Source organism: Protomyctophum parallelum (genome assembly GCF_964188405.1).
Source record: "Protomyctophum parallelum genome assembly, chromosome: 21".
NCBI lineage: Eukaryota > Metazoa > Chordata > Actinopteri > Myctophiformes > Myctophidae > Protomyctophum > Protomyctophum parallelum.
The window spans coordinates 16,512,055-16,529,790 of record NC_139713.1 but is presented as its reverse complement, the minus strand read 5'-3'; the positions used below and the strand labels follow the sequence as shown (position 1 = coordinate 16,529,790).

The 17,736-nt window shown below is 48.3% G+C and overlaps 1 protein-coding gene across 1 annotated transcript; it reads left to right on the top strand.

The window, feature by feature from the left end:
• Positions 1-4,089: 4,089 nt before the first annotated feature.
• LOC310879535 (stalled ribosome sensor GCN1-like) lies at positions 4,090-12,075 on the top strand (the record flags this gene model as incomplete). The annotated part of the gene is made up of 1 exon (XM_083794302.1): positions 4,090-12,075. The coding sequence occupies one exon, from the start codon at positions 4,090-4,092 to the stop codon at positions 12,073-12,075; it is 7,986 nt and encodes a 2,661-aa protein (XP_083650428.1).
• Between the last annotated feature and the right edge of the window lie 5,661 nt (positions 12,076-17,736).

Here is a 17,736-nt window from a genome sequence, read left to right as displayed (position 1 = left end):
GTACAGGAGCAGCAGTGGGTTGTGAAGGAAAAAGGTCTTCACACATTTTTGGAAATGTGTATATATACATACAGTGCAGCATGTGGGTAGAGGACAACAAGAGAGAAAGAAAGAGACGGAAATCTGAGACAGTCTGTGTGCGCCGCGCGTAGGAGGTAGCTATGCATCGACTCATCAGAGAAAATGTCTTTGCTTGACTCTGAGAGGTGTGTGTGACCTTGTGCCATCCAGCTACAAGTCTGTGCAAAACCTACACACATAACAGGTTTCCTGTGTGTGTGTGTGTGTGTGTGTGTGTGTGTGTGTGTGTGTGTGTGTGTGTGTGTGTGTGTGTGTGTGTGTGTGTGTGTGTGTGTGTGTGTGTGTGTGTGTGTGTGTGTGTGTGTGTGTGTGTGTGTGTGTGTGTGTGTGTGCACGCACGCACGCGCACACATGTTGAGCGGATACACAGGTTGCAAATGCATGACTGGTTCCTACCCTGCCTTGAGAGGAAATTCACATTAGTACACATTAAGTAGCTATAGCTTGTACACTGTACAGTACACGGTGAAATCCTCAGTGCACATTTTTTCGTTTGTAAATCACAGTGTTTACTTTATAGAACACAAACCTCGCTGAGTAATATATATCTGCCACTTGGCCAGTTTAGACTCAATTCATTTTTTACTGGTTAAATAAAGGTTAGAAAAATTGTGAGGGCTGCACTTCACCCCATAGATGGAAATAGAATACTATGGAAAGCATTACTGTTACCGCGTTACAAAACCGCGGGATAAAATAATTAGAGAATCATTATTATGCAATCACCGCAGACTGCAAAGCATGGGTCACAGATTTTCGTGTAACATCGCGATGCGACGGCGTTGCTTGCAGCCTTTCACGTCTCCACTGACGGAGAGCTCGCTCATTCAGGAAACGGCGTGAATGCGTCAGATTGATTATTAATTCCTTTGTGGCAGTAAAGCGTGACAGAAAGATCAGGGAAATATAGGTCTTTAATGTAACTAAAGTAATGCCATTGTTTTGGAAAAGGTAGGTATCATAGGCAGGCAGGTAGTTAAAGGTAACTAGGTAACTGATTACTCTAATTGCTAAATAATCTGTTAGGTAACTTACTCTGTCCATAAAAGTAGTCGTTACCCCCGACAAGTTGCCAGCACCAGTTGCGGGTGTGTCATAGACGGCTTGTGTGATGTGCTATTTTCAAAATACGTGGTTAAGTGGTTACGGTGCTTATTCACAACACGTCGGTCAGTGGATCTCCATCAGGCATCAAGGCATAAGACGGGAAGAATCGCAGCATGACCTCTCTGTACTTACCAGTGATCTAGGGACCTGAGGAAACATCTAATATACACTGTTCAGTATGCATCTCCAGGTCTTAGGTATCTGCAGATGTTATCTGCTGTGTTTTATCCCCAGTTCTGCCTTGATTCTACCCGATGAAAGCCAATGAACGAAGACCCTTGAAAATATCCAGCCTCCGGGCTGTGGCTTGATGCACTACCTCAGATTGATCCTGTAATCTGACACAAACCCCCCCCCCCTCCCCCGATATCGAGCGCTATCTGTGAAGGTCTCTTGATCGTTTCCTTGTGGCCCGACGGAGACCAAAATAAAAACGCAATTGGCGGCCTTCACCCCGCGGGGAACATACCATGTTCTAGATTTGACGGAGTGGTTTGTGGGGGGATGGGGGGGGGGGGTGATTTCATAATCATGTCTAAGACACTCTTCAGTCGCTGAGCAAACGGATGAAAGAAGACGAGAGCCCGAAATGAAACCGCTGGCCCCAGCACTCTGAAACGCGTGGCCTTGTTGCAACGTTGTTACTTTCTCTTTCTGCTCCCGTTTCCTCTGCCAGCATCCTGCACACGGTGCGCCATGAGGGGCTGACACTGCTGTTTGCAGCCTCAGTTATGAACTCACTGCTTAATCCGTTCTGTACGGGAGAGAACCCCCGTTGTGTTGCATACTTTAGCCATTGAAAAATAGCAGATCTACAAGCTTGTAGGTCTGCTATTTTTTTTTTTATCGTGTGGGGGAAAAACGTGGCGCAAATCTTTGAATATATATACTTTCAGAGCGAGCATTTTTCACTCAAATCTTTGCTTCTGGGTAGTCACTGGAAAACATGTTTTCAGGTGGGAGTCGGCAGCCAATTACATATATTTTTGGGGGTCCTTGACATGAAAATGTTTAAGAAACATGGGTTTTTCAGAAAACTGTCAGGATTTAGAAGGCATTTGTAGAATCGTCCTCAGGTCTAAATGGGTTAAAACGGAAACTGATGAATATGGGAAGTAAAATATGCCTTGGGGTTATTTTTATTAATAGTCCCCCCCCCCCAAAAGAAAATTTTGCTTCATGTGATCAGGATTCACATGCGCAATTCACGTCAGACGAGGGCTATTTAAGGATATATATGATATGGCAAAATAAATGACTGCACATGAATGCACACATTGGTTATCTCAAGGACCCCCAGGAGCCCTTAATGGGGTTGCAAGGGGTCGCCAGCAAGCTCACAATGTGTCGCGGTGAGTTGTGAGGTTGCAGGTCTGCCATTTCTGAAACTGTTGACGAATTAGCTCTTATGGGGGGTCTTTTCGAATGGGTGTCTGCAGCCAAATATCAATTTGGGTGTCCTTGATATGAAAATGTTTGAGAACCACTGCTCTAACACACACACATGTATAGGCAGGGACCTGGGGAGAGTGTAGAAGGGGCCAAGGGTCCATTGAAAGGTCAGAGCTATTAGTAAACAGATGGCTATTTAGCCATAAACAGCATTCAGTCTAATATAAGAAGGACAACACCTCGGGTGACATGACTCACTAAGTTGTGTTTGCTTTTCTTTACATCTACAAAAGACATGCAATAATCCAAGATTCACGTGACACAACTTTTAGTTTAGCAATACACACATCTCCACCCTTTGTTGAGGGGCACTAGCCCCTCCAATGCCTGGCTTTGTGTGTCCCCCGTGGCATCATGTGGCAGCTATGGACATTTTACGTTTTCTTTAAAGGACCACTTCACCACTCTTCATATAATACGTCCTCACTAATAATCATGAAAAAATGGCACGATTTTTTTCTACTCAGTCTGTGTCTCATAGGAGGGCTGTGGGCAGTTTAGAAACCGTCTTCCAGTGACATCACCATTAGGCAGATTTTTTTTTTACAAAAATATTTAGATTTTCATTATTGTGAGAACGATGGCTTCCATTTTCGCATTGCAACTTTTCAGGACTAGAAATCCTGCCGTTTCTATTACCTTGTATTCCCCATCGATGATGTCACTGAAATTGCACCATTCCCCCCCCCCCCGGTGATGTCACGTCTAAGGACATTGCTATTGTGCGTGCCCCTCGTGACTTCATGTCTGTGCGTGCCCCAAAAGCACCCCCTCACTTCACACGAGTGTGATTTGTTTTCGTGTTTTTCTTGGCATATCATACTTTGAACCATTTTCTGAATGTTGTGGTTAAATTGCTGCTGTGAATTCGGGCGAGCATTTTAGACAGAAATAAAAGATGTACAAGCTCCCGGTTGAACCTGGATCTCCATACTTGGGCATGGATGGCTCATCGCGACCTCACTCGCTACACTCAACCCAACAATATAAGAGCAGTCTAATATTGGTTATATTACCATAACCCCTCACACAGGTTTGATCACCAGCAGTTCTGTGCTTCATGAGTCCTCAGCAGACCTTCAGGATTGTCCCGCTGCTATCGGTGCTCCGACTTGAACCACACAGGTTAAATATCTCTGGTGAATTTCTCATCGGACACCACTGCAGCGAGGCGTGATCCCAGCCAACCAATTATCTTCCCCCAATAGTCATTCAACCAATTCCCTTCCCCTAATAGCACTTTTTACCATTTCCATTTCACCCCAAATATATTGCCACTGTTGGGTGGGAACATTGTAATTTCAAAACTTGTTGGGAATTACAAATTAAATAAAAAAATAGCTTTTCCTCCAAAGCTCTTGTTAATCATACCTTTACTTGTTAAATATTTATAAAACCCACAGAAAGACCAAAAGTAGTGAGAATAGCATATGATCCAGACCCAGCAAGATGGGAGCGGATATGCAGGTTTCGGATACACTGAAGAAATTTGCTGTGAAAGTGACTACAGCCAGTGTAAATGAACGCAAAGAGATTCTCGGAGAACTGAAGCAATGCTTAAGTGGCAAAGAACTCCCAGAGTCTGCTATCAAAGGACTGTGCGAGCTCTTCTGTCTCACCCCATACAGATATAGGGATGCTGCATCTCGAAGAGAGCTTCTGTCTGCCATTGCTCTGCTGGCTAAGAGTCAACCGGACGTCCTGGCACCCAGCCTCCTCGACTGCATTGCAAACAGTGGGATCATCACCAAGAATGGAAAGCCCAGTAAGAGCACAGCCTCGGCAGCGTTTACTGGCATGGCTTGGACCAGCCTTCTGTGCCGCACCGTGTTCTCGTCTCCTGAGAAAAGAGAAGGACCTGTGTGGAAGGAGCTGGTGGAGGTCCAGAGTCGTCTTCTGGCTGAGGTGGTGGGAGGAGCTCGAGACACTGCCCTGAAGTCGACCATCAAGAACCTCGGCCACCTCTGGAGAGAGAGCCCTGGACTGGTCGATCTGTACATCAGCACCTTGTTGAGCCTCGACCAGAGTCCCACCACTCTTGCCATGCTAGGGGTGTGTCTGGACTTCTGCACATTGCAGAGAGACACGGGGACCATTGAAAGGCATAAGAATGCCCTACTGGATCTGTATGTGAAGACAGTCGTCATGAGCAAGACAAGGCCACAGCAACACATACTGGACAAAAGCGTCTCCTTAATGCGCCACGTGTCCCACTCAGAGTTTAAGGTGATATTACTGCCTGCCCTGCAAAAGACCATGCTCCGCAGCCCAGAGAACGCCATGCAGATCATCTCTTGCCTGCTTGCTTCGGTGACTCTTGACCTCAGTCAATATGCCATGGATGTTGGAAAGGCCATCGCAATCCGGCTGAAGGCTAATAACCCCCAACTGATGGAGGAGGCAGTCCAGGCCATGCAAAACCTCAGCCAGCATTGCAGCGACCTCTCCGCTGTTCAGGACATCGTCACGCACCTCTTTAAGATCCTCAGAGGGCCAGAGGGAAAACTCATGGCAGTCACCCAGAAAATAAGTGTTTTGTCAGGTATTGCCAGCTGCAGCTCTCATGCCGTGTTGGGAAACTCCGATCAAACTCTTAGCTCTAATGTGGCTGTGATGTTCGTCCCGTATCTGAAACAAGAAGTCCACGAGGGAACCCTGGTACATGCCGTGTCGGCGCTTTCCCGGTGGACCGCTCGTCTGACGGTGGAGGTTCCCAGCACTCTGTTGGACTCGATGAAGAACGCCTTCACCCTGAAGACTTCCACCTCCCCCGTCCGACAAGCCTACCTACAGGCTATGCTGGGGGCCTTTAAAGGTGACACGCTTGGACAGGCATCTGACCTGGTGCCCCTGCTCCTTCAAATAGTGGAGAAAGCTGTTGCCCAGACGTCCCAACACGCTCTGCTCTTGGAAGGTGTGTCCGCTTCTGTTTTACTGTGTCGACTGGCTCTGCTGGAGACGCAGACAGAGAGTACCTTTGCTGGTTTTTGGAACATGGTCTTGGATGAGAAGAAGCCACTATTCACCACAGATAAATTCCTCTCCCAGGCCAATGAGGAGACTCTGTGCACGGTGTTGTTGCTGTGCGAGACACTCCTCCTGGACCATGCCCATAGGCTTAACACTAGCAAATCACAGATGTATTATCATGCCACCATCCGCGTGCTGCTGTCTCCTGTGTGGTGTTTGAGGAAGACGGCACAGCAGACTGTTAAAAAGATGCTCTCCTCGCTGGGAGGATCCAGCGTTGCCCACGGCCTCCTGGGAGAACTCTGTGTAGTCATCAACAAACACAAAGTGCTGCCCCAGAATGCTCTGGTTTCAGAGTCAGGAGAACTGACGGAGGTGCAGGGTCATAGCTACATTCCCCCTCGTGTGCTGCTGCAGGCCCTGTGTGTCGTCTGCTCCACCACTAGCAAGTGGGGCGACCCAGCAGAGGCCGAGAACATGGCCATGGAGATCCTCATCGCCACTCACCACCCCTCCATAGTTGCAGCTCAACCAGGCCTCTGGCCCCTACTGTTGTCCTCTATGAATATCAAGGCAGAGGAATTCATAGAGAGAAACCTGGAGACTATCTTATCTCGTCTGCTGGAGGCTAGTGCTTATAGTAAAGCAGTGAAGAATGCAGTGGGTGTCCTGTCTTGTCTGTCGCCCACCAAGCTGTTGCCACGGGTGATGGACCATGTGATTACATGGCTGTCCAGTCCAGCTCTGTGCCAGGTCACCAGGGAGGAGTATGCCATTATGCTGAGCCCCGAAGGAGAGCTCAATGACAAGAGCATCATCCAGTGTGCCCAGCAGGAAAGCTCCAAGAAAGGTCACATGAAGAGAGAGAACAAAGCCTACATCGGGCTGGAGTTGCTAGAGGAGCTCAAGAAGAAACGTATCAAGGATGAGGTGCAGCTCACCAGCAAACGGAAGCAGATTATGCAACTCCAACTTGATAAAGAAGCCTCCATCCGCAACCGACTTCAAGGGCTAGACATGGAGCTTCAGTGTGTTGTGGGCCTGCTAGAGGGAGCTCTGCAGAAGAAACCACCACAGATCTCTCTGCATCTCCCTGCCGTTGTCCAAGTTCTGATACCGCTCCTCCAATCCCCTCTAGCTGCTCGACGCCTCCGGCACGTATTTTTGGACATTGGAGTGTGCCTCATGCCCAAAAACCTGCACAATCTAGCTATGCTGATTGGTCAAGTGACCCTGCGGCTGCTGAAACCAGAGTGTGATCTGGATGCGCAGTGGGGCCAGGAGGACCTGGACATGGCCCTCCAACGCACAATTTCACTCCTACACAACCACACTGTCCCTACCAGAGAGGGCAAGGCTGCTGTGGCTCCACTGTCAGCCCCAGCATTCTCCTTCTGTTTCCCCCTGCTGAATGCCATGCTCTGGCAGTCCTCAGGCAGCACAGAGGACATGATGATCAGAGCCCTGCAGATCGTCAACGTGCACGCCCAGCTCAGGGCTGACGAAGACCGCACGGACACGCTCATTGATGAGAACGGCCCAGAGCTGTTGCCTCGTGTCAGCATGCTGTTGCTGCTGACTAGGGTCATCTCCACGGCAACCCCCGGAATCCAGGTGTTTGCGTCACAGTGCCTGACAGCACTGTGTTGCAGTGCTGGAGGCAAGAAAGGCTGTGTTGTGGCGGAGCAGCCAGAGATAGACGTTCTTTTGGATGCTCTGATGTCACAGTGCTTTTCTGTACGGGATGCTGCTCTCAGGGGCCTGTTGGACATGGAGTTCGCCTTGCCCACAGACGGTACAGAGGTCAGTGGGCTGAGTTTGCTTCACAGACTGTGGGTTGCCAGGTTTGACATTGAGGAGGAGTGCAGGGCCCTGGCTTTGAAGCTATGGGAGTCTCTTTATCTGGAACTGGTTCCTGAGATCTTCCCCCTGCTGATTGGTGATGTCACCCACCACGAGGAGGTGGTTCGTACCTCTGCAGCCGAGGGTTTGTCCAGCGCTGTGTCTGACTACAGAGGCCACGCAGCCGCTGTCCTCGGCCAGCTCACTGAGCTCTACCATAAGAAGCTCCATAGAACACCTCCAGTCCTGGATGGCATGGGCAGAGTCCTCTCTGAATCTTCACCAGACCAGTGGGAGGCCAGGTGTGGTATTGCCCTGGCTCTGAATAAGCTGTCCCAGTACTTGGATGAGGCTCAGTTTACTCCACTCTTCCACTTCTTTGTTACAGATGCTCTGAACGATTGCCACCCTGAGGTGCAGCGCTGCATGTTAGACGCTGCCCTGTCAGCTCTTAACACACATGGAAAGGACAATGTCGGCTCCCTGTTGCCGGTGTTTGAGGAGTTTCTAAAGAACACTCCCCAGGAAGCGAGTAATGACTCCGTTCGCCAGAATGTGGTCATCCTTATGGGCTCCCTGGCTAAACATCTGGACAAGAGTGATCCCAAGGTTAGGCCCATTGTGGCCAAGCTTATCACAACCCTCTCCACTCCTTCACAACAGGTTCAAGAGTCTGTGGCCAGCTTCTTGCCAGCACTGGTCTCTACCATCAAGGAGGATGCTGCAGACATCATACAAAACCTGCTGCGGCTGCTGTTGGAGAGTGATAAGTACGCTGAGAGGAAGGGAGCGGCCTGCGGGCTGGCCGGCCTGGTCAAAGGCCTGGGCATTCTGGCCCTCAAACAGCAGAACATCATGACCACACTGACTGATGCCATCCAGGACAAGAAGAACTCTCGACGCAGGGAAGGTTCCCTGTTTGCCTTTGAGATGCTATGTAACATGTTGGGCAAGTTGTTTGAGCCCTACGTCATTCACGTGCTTCCCCACCTCCTGCTCTGCTTTGGGGATGGAAACCAGTATGTAAGAGAGGCTGCTGATGACTGTGCCAAGGCTTTAATGAGGAACCTAAGTGCACATGGTACGAAGCTGGTGCTGCCCTCTCTCCTTGCGGCCCTTGAGGAGGACTCCTGGAGAACTAAAGTAGGCTCTGCAGAGCTCCTAGGTGCCATGGCATACTGTGCTCCTAAGCAGCTGTCCTCCTGCCTGCCCAGCATTGTGCCCAAGCTGACGCAAGTGCTGGCAGACTCCCATGTGGAGGTGCAGAAGGCCGGCCAGCAGGCCCTCCGACAGATCGTATCTGCCATGCGCAACCCTGAGATCCTGGCTATAACTCCCATCCTGTTGGATGCCCTCACTGACCCATCGCGCAAGACCCAGAACTGCCTGCAAACGCTGATAGACACCAAGTTTGTCCATTTCATCGATGCTCCTTCCCTGGCCCTAATCATGCCCATCGTCCAGAGGGCCTTTCAGCACCGCTCCACCGACATTCGCAAGATGGCCGCACAGATCATTGGCAACATGTCCTCCCTCACTGACCAGAAGGATTTGTCTCCATATCTGCCTAGTGTCATTCCTGGACTCAAGACCTCTTTACTGGACCCAGTACCAGATGTGCGTGCAGTCTCAGCCAGGGCACTGGGGGCGATGGTGAAGGGCATGGGAGAAACGGGCTTTGATGACCTGCTGCCATGGCTCATGGAAACCCTGGCTTCTGAGCAGAGCTCTGTAGACCGCTCTGGAGCTGCCCAAGGTCTGGCCGAGGTGATAGCTGGCCTGGGAATGGAGAAGTTAGACAAGTTGATGCCAGATGTGCTGCAGACAGCCAGCAGGGTTGACATCGCCTCCCATGTCAGAGATGGTTATATCATGATGTTCATTTACCTGCCCCTAACCTTTGGAGACAAGTTCACCCCCTATGTTGGACCCATAATCCCCTGCATTCTCAAGGCTCTGGCTGATGAGAACGAGTATGTGAGGGACACAGCCCGGCTCGCTGGCCAGCGCATCATCAGCATGTATGCCGAGACGGCCATTGCCCTCCTGCTGCCTGAGCTGGAAAAGGGTCTGTTTGATGATATGTGGAGAATCAGGTTCGGCTCCGTACAGCTACTGGGTGACCTGTTATTCCATATCTCAGGAGTGACAGGAAAAATGACAACAGAGACCACCTCTGAGGATGACAACTTTGGCACTGCTACGTCCAACAAGGCCATCGTCGGTGCTCTCGGTGAGGAGCGGCGTAACCGTGTCTTGTCGGGTCTGTACATGGGACGCGCAGACACACAGCTGGTGGTGAGACAGGCCTCCCTCCATGTGTGGAAGATCGTGGTGACTAACACTCCCCAGACCCTCCGAGAAATCCTCCCCACCCTCTTCAACCTGCTGCTGGGTTTCCTAGCCTCCACCTGCCCGGACAAGAGGACGATTGCCGCACGGACACTGTCCGACCTGGTTAAGAAACTGGGAGAGAGGATTCTCCCGGAGATCATTCCCATTCTGGAGGAGGGGCTCCACTCTGACAAGAGCAACGAGAGACAGGGAGTCTGCATCAGCCTCAGTGAGATCATGAGGTCCACAAGCAGGGACGCAGTGCTGCTGTTCTCTAAGTCTGTGCTCCCCACTGTGAGGAAGGCTCTGTGTGACCCCCTCCAGGACGTACGAGAGGCTGCAGCCAAAACCTTTGACCAGCTCCACGCTATGTTTGGCCACCAGGCGCTGGACGACATCATGCCTGCCCTGCTCAAGCAGCTGGACGATGAGGAGACGGCCGAGTTTGCCTTGGACGGATTGAAACAAGTGATGGCAACAAAGAGTAAGTCTTTGCTGTCTTACTTGATGCCAAAGCTGACGGCTCCTCCAGTCAACACGCGTGTGCTGGCCTCCCTGTCTGCCGTGGCTGGAGACAACCTGACGTGCCACCTCAGGGCCATTCTGCCCGCTCTGCTCTCCTCCCTCAAAGACAAACTGAAAACGGAGGACTGTGCACAGGAACTGTGCCGTTGCCAAACTGTCGTCCTTTCCGTGGAAGACGAGGTGGGCCAACATATCATAATAGAGGACCTGTTGGAGGCCACGCGAGGCGCCGACCCCGGACTCAGGCAGGCTTCCGTCACCATGCTCAACGGCTATGTCACCCATACGCATCTTGACTACGGGACCCACACTCCCGCACTGCTGTCGGGCCTCATCCGCCTGCTCAGTGACCCTAACACGGAGGTCTTGGTACTGAGCTGGGACACCATCAACTCCATCACCAAGAAACTGGATGCCAGTAGCCAACTGGCTCTGATCGATGACCTGCATAAAGATATCAGATCAGTTGCTGCACATGTCAAAGGCCAACACTTGCCTGGCTTCTGTCTGCCCAAGAAGGGTGTGACCTGCATTCTGCCCGTGCTGAGAGAAGGTATACTGACGGGTAGCCCCAAGCAGAAGGAGGAGGCCGCCAAAGCACTGGGAGTTGTCATCAAACTGACCTCCCCCGAGGCCCTGCGGCCGTCAGTGATCCACATTACTGGAACTCTTATTCGTATCCTGGGAGACCGCTTTGCTTGGTCAGTGAAGACGGCACTGTTGGAGACGCTCACCCTGCTGCTGGTAAAGGTGGGTGTTGGCCTGAGGACTTTCCTGCCCCAGCTCCAGACCACCTTCCTGAAGGCCCTGCTGGACTCGAGTTGTGCTGTGAGGCTGAGGGCGGCCGAGGCCTTGGGGCAGCTGGTGTCCATCCACACCAAGGTGGACCCACTCTTCACAGAGCAGCTGTCCGTCATCCGCAATGCAGAGGATTCAGGCGTCAGGGAGACCATGCTCCAAGCATTAAGGTTTGTCATCCGGGGAGCCGGGTCTAAGGTGGACCCGACCATCCGCCAGAACATCACCACCACACTACTCGGCATGTTGGGACACGACGAAGATGTGACTCGTATGTGCTCAGCGGGCTGCGTCGGTGAGCTGTGTGCCTTCCTGTCAGAAGATGAGCTTAGAACCGTGCTACTTCAGCACGTACTGGCCGACACTTCGGGTGTGGACTGGATGGTGCAACACGGCCGCAGCGTGGCCCTGGCCATCGCCGTCAAGTCTGCTCCCACGCAGCTGTGTGTGGCGGAGTACGGCGACGCCGTGAGCGGCGCCATCCTAGCCAGTGCTACCGCCGACAGAATCCCCGTTGCCAACAGTGGGATTAGAGCCATGGGCTATCTGATGAGGCATCAGCTCGAGACGGCAGGGAGTGGTGGCGTGTCGCAGCGTGTAATTTCCCAGTTCGTCAAGTGTCTCCGGAACCAGTCCAGTGACGTCAGGCTGTTGTCGGAACGGGTGCTCGGGTGGGTGTTCAGAGACCCGGCCACGCCCGCCCTGGAGGCCAGCCTTGTCAAGCCCCTGTTGAAGGGTCTGCTGGACAACACCAAGGACAAGAACTCCGCCGTCCGAGCCCAGAGCGAGCACGCCATCGCCGGTGTGCTTCGACTGCGCCAGGGAGACGAGACCATGTCGGCCGTCACTGCCGTCCTGGACTCGACCAGTAACGGCCTCCTGTCGGAATGTCACCGCCGATCTCTGAAGAGGATTGCGAGCCTCCCAGAGTCCACTGAGGAAATAGATGACACCATCCTAACGTGATGGGACAGGACTGGTCATTAGAAAAAAGAACTCCACAGCAAACAGCCCAAGCCTGACTGATGTAATACAGTATACACCATTGTATGAGAACACACAAGAAACATTATTTTCCTGGAATCGACTAAGAGTAGAATGTGTATGGACTGGCTTTCCTTCATATTCCTTACTCAAATTTCAATGTCTCACTTTTCATAATGTTTTAGTGGTACAGTGGTATGAAGTTTATGAACCCATGTTCTCATGTTTGTAATGTTTATTTTAGTCCACAGTGAGCAATGAACTTGCTATACTGCCATTTCTCCATTGGCATTTAAATGTAATTCAGTTGTCTGTTGTTTTTAATATATATATATTTATATATATACATAATAATAATAATAATAAATAATAATTACGCGTGTGCGTGCGTGCGTGCGCGCACACACACTGATTTACACGGTTGCATAAATGCAATAATTGGAGAAAAAAAAGAAATTCCCAGATCTACAATCACACACGACATGTTGTAATTGTGTGCAATGAAGGAGGGCATTACTTAGCCTCGGTCCCAGGCTTACTTATCTGCGAAAAGAAAAGCCTGGTCACCACGTAAAGCAGAGAAGCTATCGGCGGATGTATCCTCCGGAACATCCATCAGATGTATTTCCCCCGGATACGATATTTTCCCGACCAATCACAACACTTGTTTCATTCGCGGAGAATGTAAACTGATTTGTAAAGCATCAACGTAATTTCCTTGGGCGATACAGATACTTCCGCTAAAATCCTGCAACTTCCGCCCAAACAAATGATAGTCTTTACAGCGTAGGTCTTGCCCAGGGTGGGCATTACTAGGGTAAAAAAAACAACAAAAAACCCCCCAAAAAACATAAAAAGTTGAAATATGGAGACCAGGTTTATGCCCCACAGCGACGATATGTAGCCGTTTACTTTGGAGCTCCCTTGGGGGGAAATCGCAGTTCCCCTGTCTGTTCTGTGTTTCTATTTTGTCAGTGTTTATGGACTGGAGTCACGGTCACACATGATCGTCATGCTCCTGGGAGAGCTTTGCAGCAGACCTGTGATTTCAAGGGGTGTGAAATGCATTGTGATTCTCTGTTCCTTCCATCGCATTCCTCACAGGATGTGTCTGCCGGCAGGATGCGCGTGTGCGTTTGTGTGTTTGTGTGTGTGTGTGTGTGTGTGTACGTGCGCGTGTGTGTGTGACAGTTAACCGCTCTCACTATTTTGGGCATGTCAACATACGCTATTGTCAATTTCAATATAGGAGAAAATTGTTCGAAAAACCTCCGTAAAAAAATAGCAGATCTAGGCTCCAGTGTGATGTGAGCTTGTAGATCTGCTATTTATTGACAAAGGACATTTGCAATATGAATTACTTTAGTAAATATTACAGATCCGTTTATAGTTTTTATGATGGTTTCTGTCCGCTTCTGTGACAACGTGATAACATACTGTAAGTGTTTTTTTTTGTCAAATTACATGACATTTCTGCCAAAGCATAACAAATAATAATTATACCTAATTCATCCCACGAGGAACACCTCAACGTTTCTGCTGGGGCCAGGAATCCAACCCTCAGCTTTGGCCGCCATCAATCAGACTTAACTATCTGTAATCCAGGGGTTCCCAAACTTTTACATGTCAAGGACCCCCAAAATGACCCACGGACCCCCATTAGAAAAGATATGCCAGGGACCCACCCCCATAAGAGAAGATTTTTACAGCTCAACCATTTTCATTTCAAGGACCCCCCACCCCCCCCAGTTTGATATGCAACAGGCTACGGACATTTCTATCTCTGAGACCCCCAATTTATAATGTTACAGACCCAGATACATTTGTACACCGTTACAGACCCACAAGGGTCCATTTAATTCCTAATTATCATTTAACTGGGGACCCCCTAGAACTCTCTCAAGGACCCCTAGGGGTCCCCGGACCCCACTTTGGGAACCACTGGTCTAATCTGTGTTCGTTCCAGTTGACTTTGTGGACGCCACCAGTGGTGGAAAGTAACTAAGTACATTTACTTACATTTACTTGCATTTACTTAAGTACAATTTTGGGGTATTTGCACTTTACTTGAGTATTTCCAATTTCCCATACTTTTACTTCTACTCCACTATTTGAAAATAGACTATCAACTGAATGCCACTTGAAAATAGACTATCAACTGAATGCCATTTGAATATAGACTATCAACTGAATGCCACTTGAAAATAGACTATCAACTGAATGCCATTTGAATATAGACTATCAACTGAATGCCATTTGAATATAGACTATCAACTGAATGCCATTTATATCAACTGAATGCCATTTGAATATAGACTATCAACTGAATGCCATTTGAATATAGACTATCAACTGAATGCCATTTGAATATAGACTATCAACTGAATGCCATTTGAATATAGACTATCAACTGAATGCCATTTGAATATAGACTATCAACTGAATGCCATTTGAATATAGACTATCAACTGAATGCCATTTGAATATAGACTATCAACTGAATGCCATTTGAATATAGACTATCAACTGAATGCCATTTGAATATAGACTATCAACTGAATGCCATTTGAATATAGACTATCAACTGAATGCCATTTGAATAGAGACTATCAACTGAATGCCATTTGAATATAGACTATCAACTGAATGCCATTTGTATATAGCCGATCAACAAGCCCACAATGCGTTGTGTTGCATTTATGTACATTTAAAAACATGAAAGGTGACATTCTGCACAATGAGCTAGTACTTTCTACTTTTGGTGCTTTTGGTACATTTTGATGCCAATGCTTTTGTACTTTTACTCAAGTGCACTTTGAATTCTGGACTTTTGCTTGTAACGGAGTATAGAGGGTAAGTGGCCCAGTGGTAGAGTGACCGGATGGCAACCACAAGGTTGCCAGTTCGAACCCTGTGGGCTCCCCCATAGTTAGTGTTGAAGTGTCCTTGAGCAAGACTCTGAACCCCTAGTTGTTCCTGATGTGCTGGTTGGTGCCTTGGATGGTTTCCTCCGGCATTGGTGTGTGAATGTGTGTGTGTGTGTGAATGGGTGAATGTAATGCATAATCTATGTAAAGGTGTGTGAGTGTGTGTGTGTGAATGGGTGAATGTAATGCATAATCTATGTAAAGGTGTGTGAATGTGTGTGTGAATGGGTGAATGTAATGCACAATCTATGTAAAGGTGTGTGAATGTGTGTGTGAATGGGTGAATGTAATGCATAAACTATGTAAAGGTGTGTGAATGTGTGTGTGAATAGGTGAATGTAATGCAGAATATAAAGGTGTGTGTGAATGGGTGAATGTAATGCACAATCTATGTAAAGGTGTGCATGTGTGTGTGTGAATGGGTGAATGTATTTGCACAATCTATGTAATGCGCCATGGATAAAGGCGCTATATACTTTCACCATTTACCATGTATGTGCAATTGTGCTTGACTACATCATCATCATACCCGGAAGTTATGCGGGAACACCTACTGAGTGGCAAAAAAACCCTACTTTCTGGGCCTTGACAGCGCATACATCCACACAGAAAAGTCCTATCTGGCCTGGGCCGTGGCTCAGCGGTCCAGGCACCTTGGCTGGTAATCCAGTCTGGCAGTGTTCGACTCCCGATCCCGACGGCCTTTGCTGCATGTCACCCTGACACCTCTCTCTCCCTGTTTCCTGTCAGCCTACTGTCTGTCCCTCCATAAAAAAAAGAAAGGTGAAAGCCACAAAAGAAAACATAAAAAAGAAAAGAAAAGTCCTATCTGATTGCATTAAACGACGTAAACTCGATTTGCCATTCACTTTATGCATGCGCATATTTCTGCATTGCAGTATTGGTACTTGTACTTTAGTAAAAAATGTGAGTACTTTTTTTCCACCACTGACCCCAAGTATGGCCAGAGGGGCAGCGGGCGGGGGGAGGGGGGGAGGGGGGGGGGTCATGGGGTCAGCAGGTCAATAGGAAGCCATCCACACAAAACGTAAACACTAAAAGTGACTTGAGCTCTCTTCATTACCGTCCATTAACCACTTAAGGTCACTTTGTCAAATGACGAATGGTTAAAAAATATTAAGGCTGATCTAAAAGCTCACACCGCGGCTCATCACAATGTGCTGTAAGCTTGTAGATCTGCTATTTGTGCTTTTTCGTCTTTTTCTTTTTGAAAACGTATCTTACATTTTTATGAAAATCTTTTGAACATTTTCACCTATATAATGACAGGCCCAAAATAGGTTGAAAGTGGTCAACTGCATAAACCACTAAATAAAAATGAGTTATTTTATAACTATACTTCCTTTACTCTAACACATAGGATAATATTGGATGCATTGAATTGAACACATTAGGACTATAGTCAAGCAGTTACACTGCAACTTCTCCTGCCCGTCTTCCACAGTGAAAGCATTCCTAGTATTCCAAGTATTTCCTGAGAAAGAATGACATTGTTTGATCCAGGTCTGTGCGATGAAGACGTAGCCATCGTTGAGTCAGTGCCCATATTTACTGCATTCTTCCCAAATTACTGCTACGCTTCCTCTAGTCTACAGAAACTGTGGGAACAAAAGGCCTTTTCAGCGTTTGTTTTCATCTGGTGGACTGTACGTTGCTGGGAGATCTGACAACTTTCTGTAACGATATATATATACTAGTAATCCTACTGTTTCTACTATAAAACTGCAATGCCAATCTGTAACTTTGTCTCATGCCGGATTTGAACCCAATTGATGCCTTTTACAAGGCCAAAATACGCACGGCAGCAGGGGCGTGCAGAGAGTGTTAGCGGGGCAGGGGCTGCATTTCTTTCACCATAGCAAATGCTGCATTCGTGGTCTGGGAAGGGCGGTCGTTTTACAGACGGGGAAAAAGGGCAGGGGCTGAAGCCCCCTTTGACGTCTATGTGTGCACGTCCCTGCACGGCAGGTTTAAAGGGGTTAAAATACCTTTTTGGGTATAGAATTAACTCTGCATTAATGACAATAAAGAACACCCTCGAGTGTAATATTGCAATTATACAACAGATAATCTCAACAAAAAAAACCAACATAATTTATTAATGACAGATGCAGCCACCACTGCATATATCTCTGACGATGAGACGTCAAGTAACCTTTACCGAGGCTGAGTTTATAATGAACGTGGTTCAGCATGAACTTGTATTGTCTAGAGACGACCACACCGAGGCACTGAAACAAGTATTTTGGCTTTTTTCAGCAGAGGTATACAAACAATACGTCGTACGTATCTCATGGTTAAAACATCCCAAGGACTGCAGCTGCGCAGTGAGGTCCTCCGCTAATTTAAACTCTGAGACTGTACAAGTTGTACACTCTTGGACTTACAGTACACATGCATGATGAACATTGAGGATGTCACTGTTTGTATGCAGAGAGAAGTCTGTTCGGGGGGAAAGGTTATATGGCTGCCTCCAAGTAACCAGGAAAACCTTTTAAATCATCTTGAAAATAGGTTTGACATATTATTTATTAATTTGCTTCAGTGTTCGTACCCCTGCTATTGTAGTAATCCTATATTTGCATTTTGTATGAGTTCCGTGCTGCAAGCGTTCTTTCTTTCATTTGGGATATTCATATAATATTTATACTGTATAAACAAAAACAAAAAGACCCCTCCAGGACCAGGAGTGGGA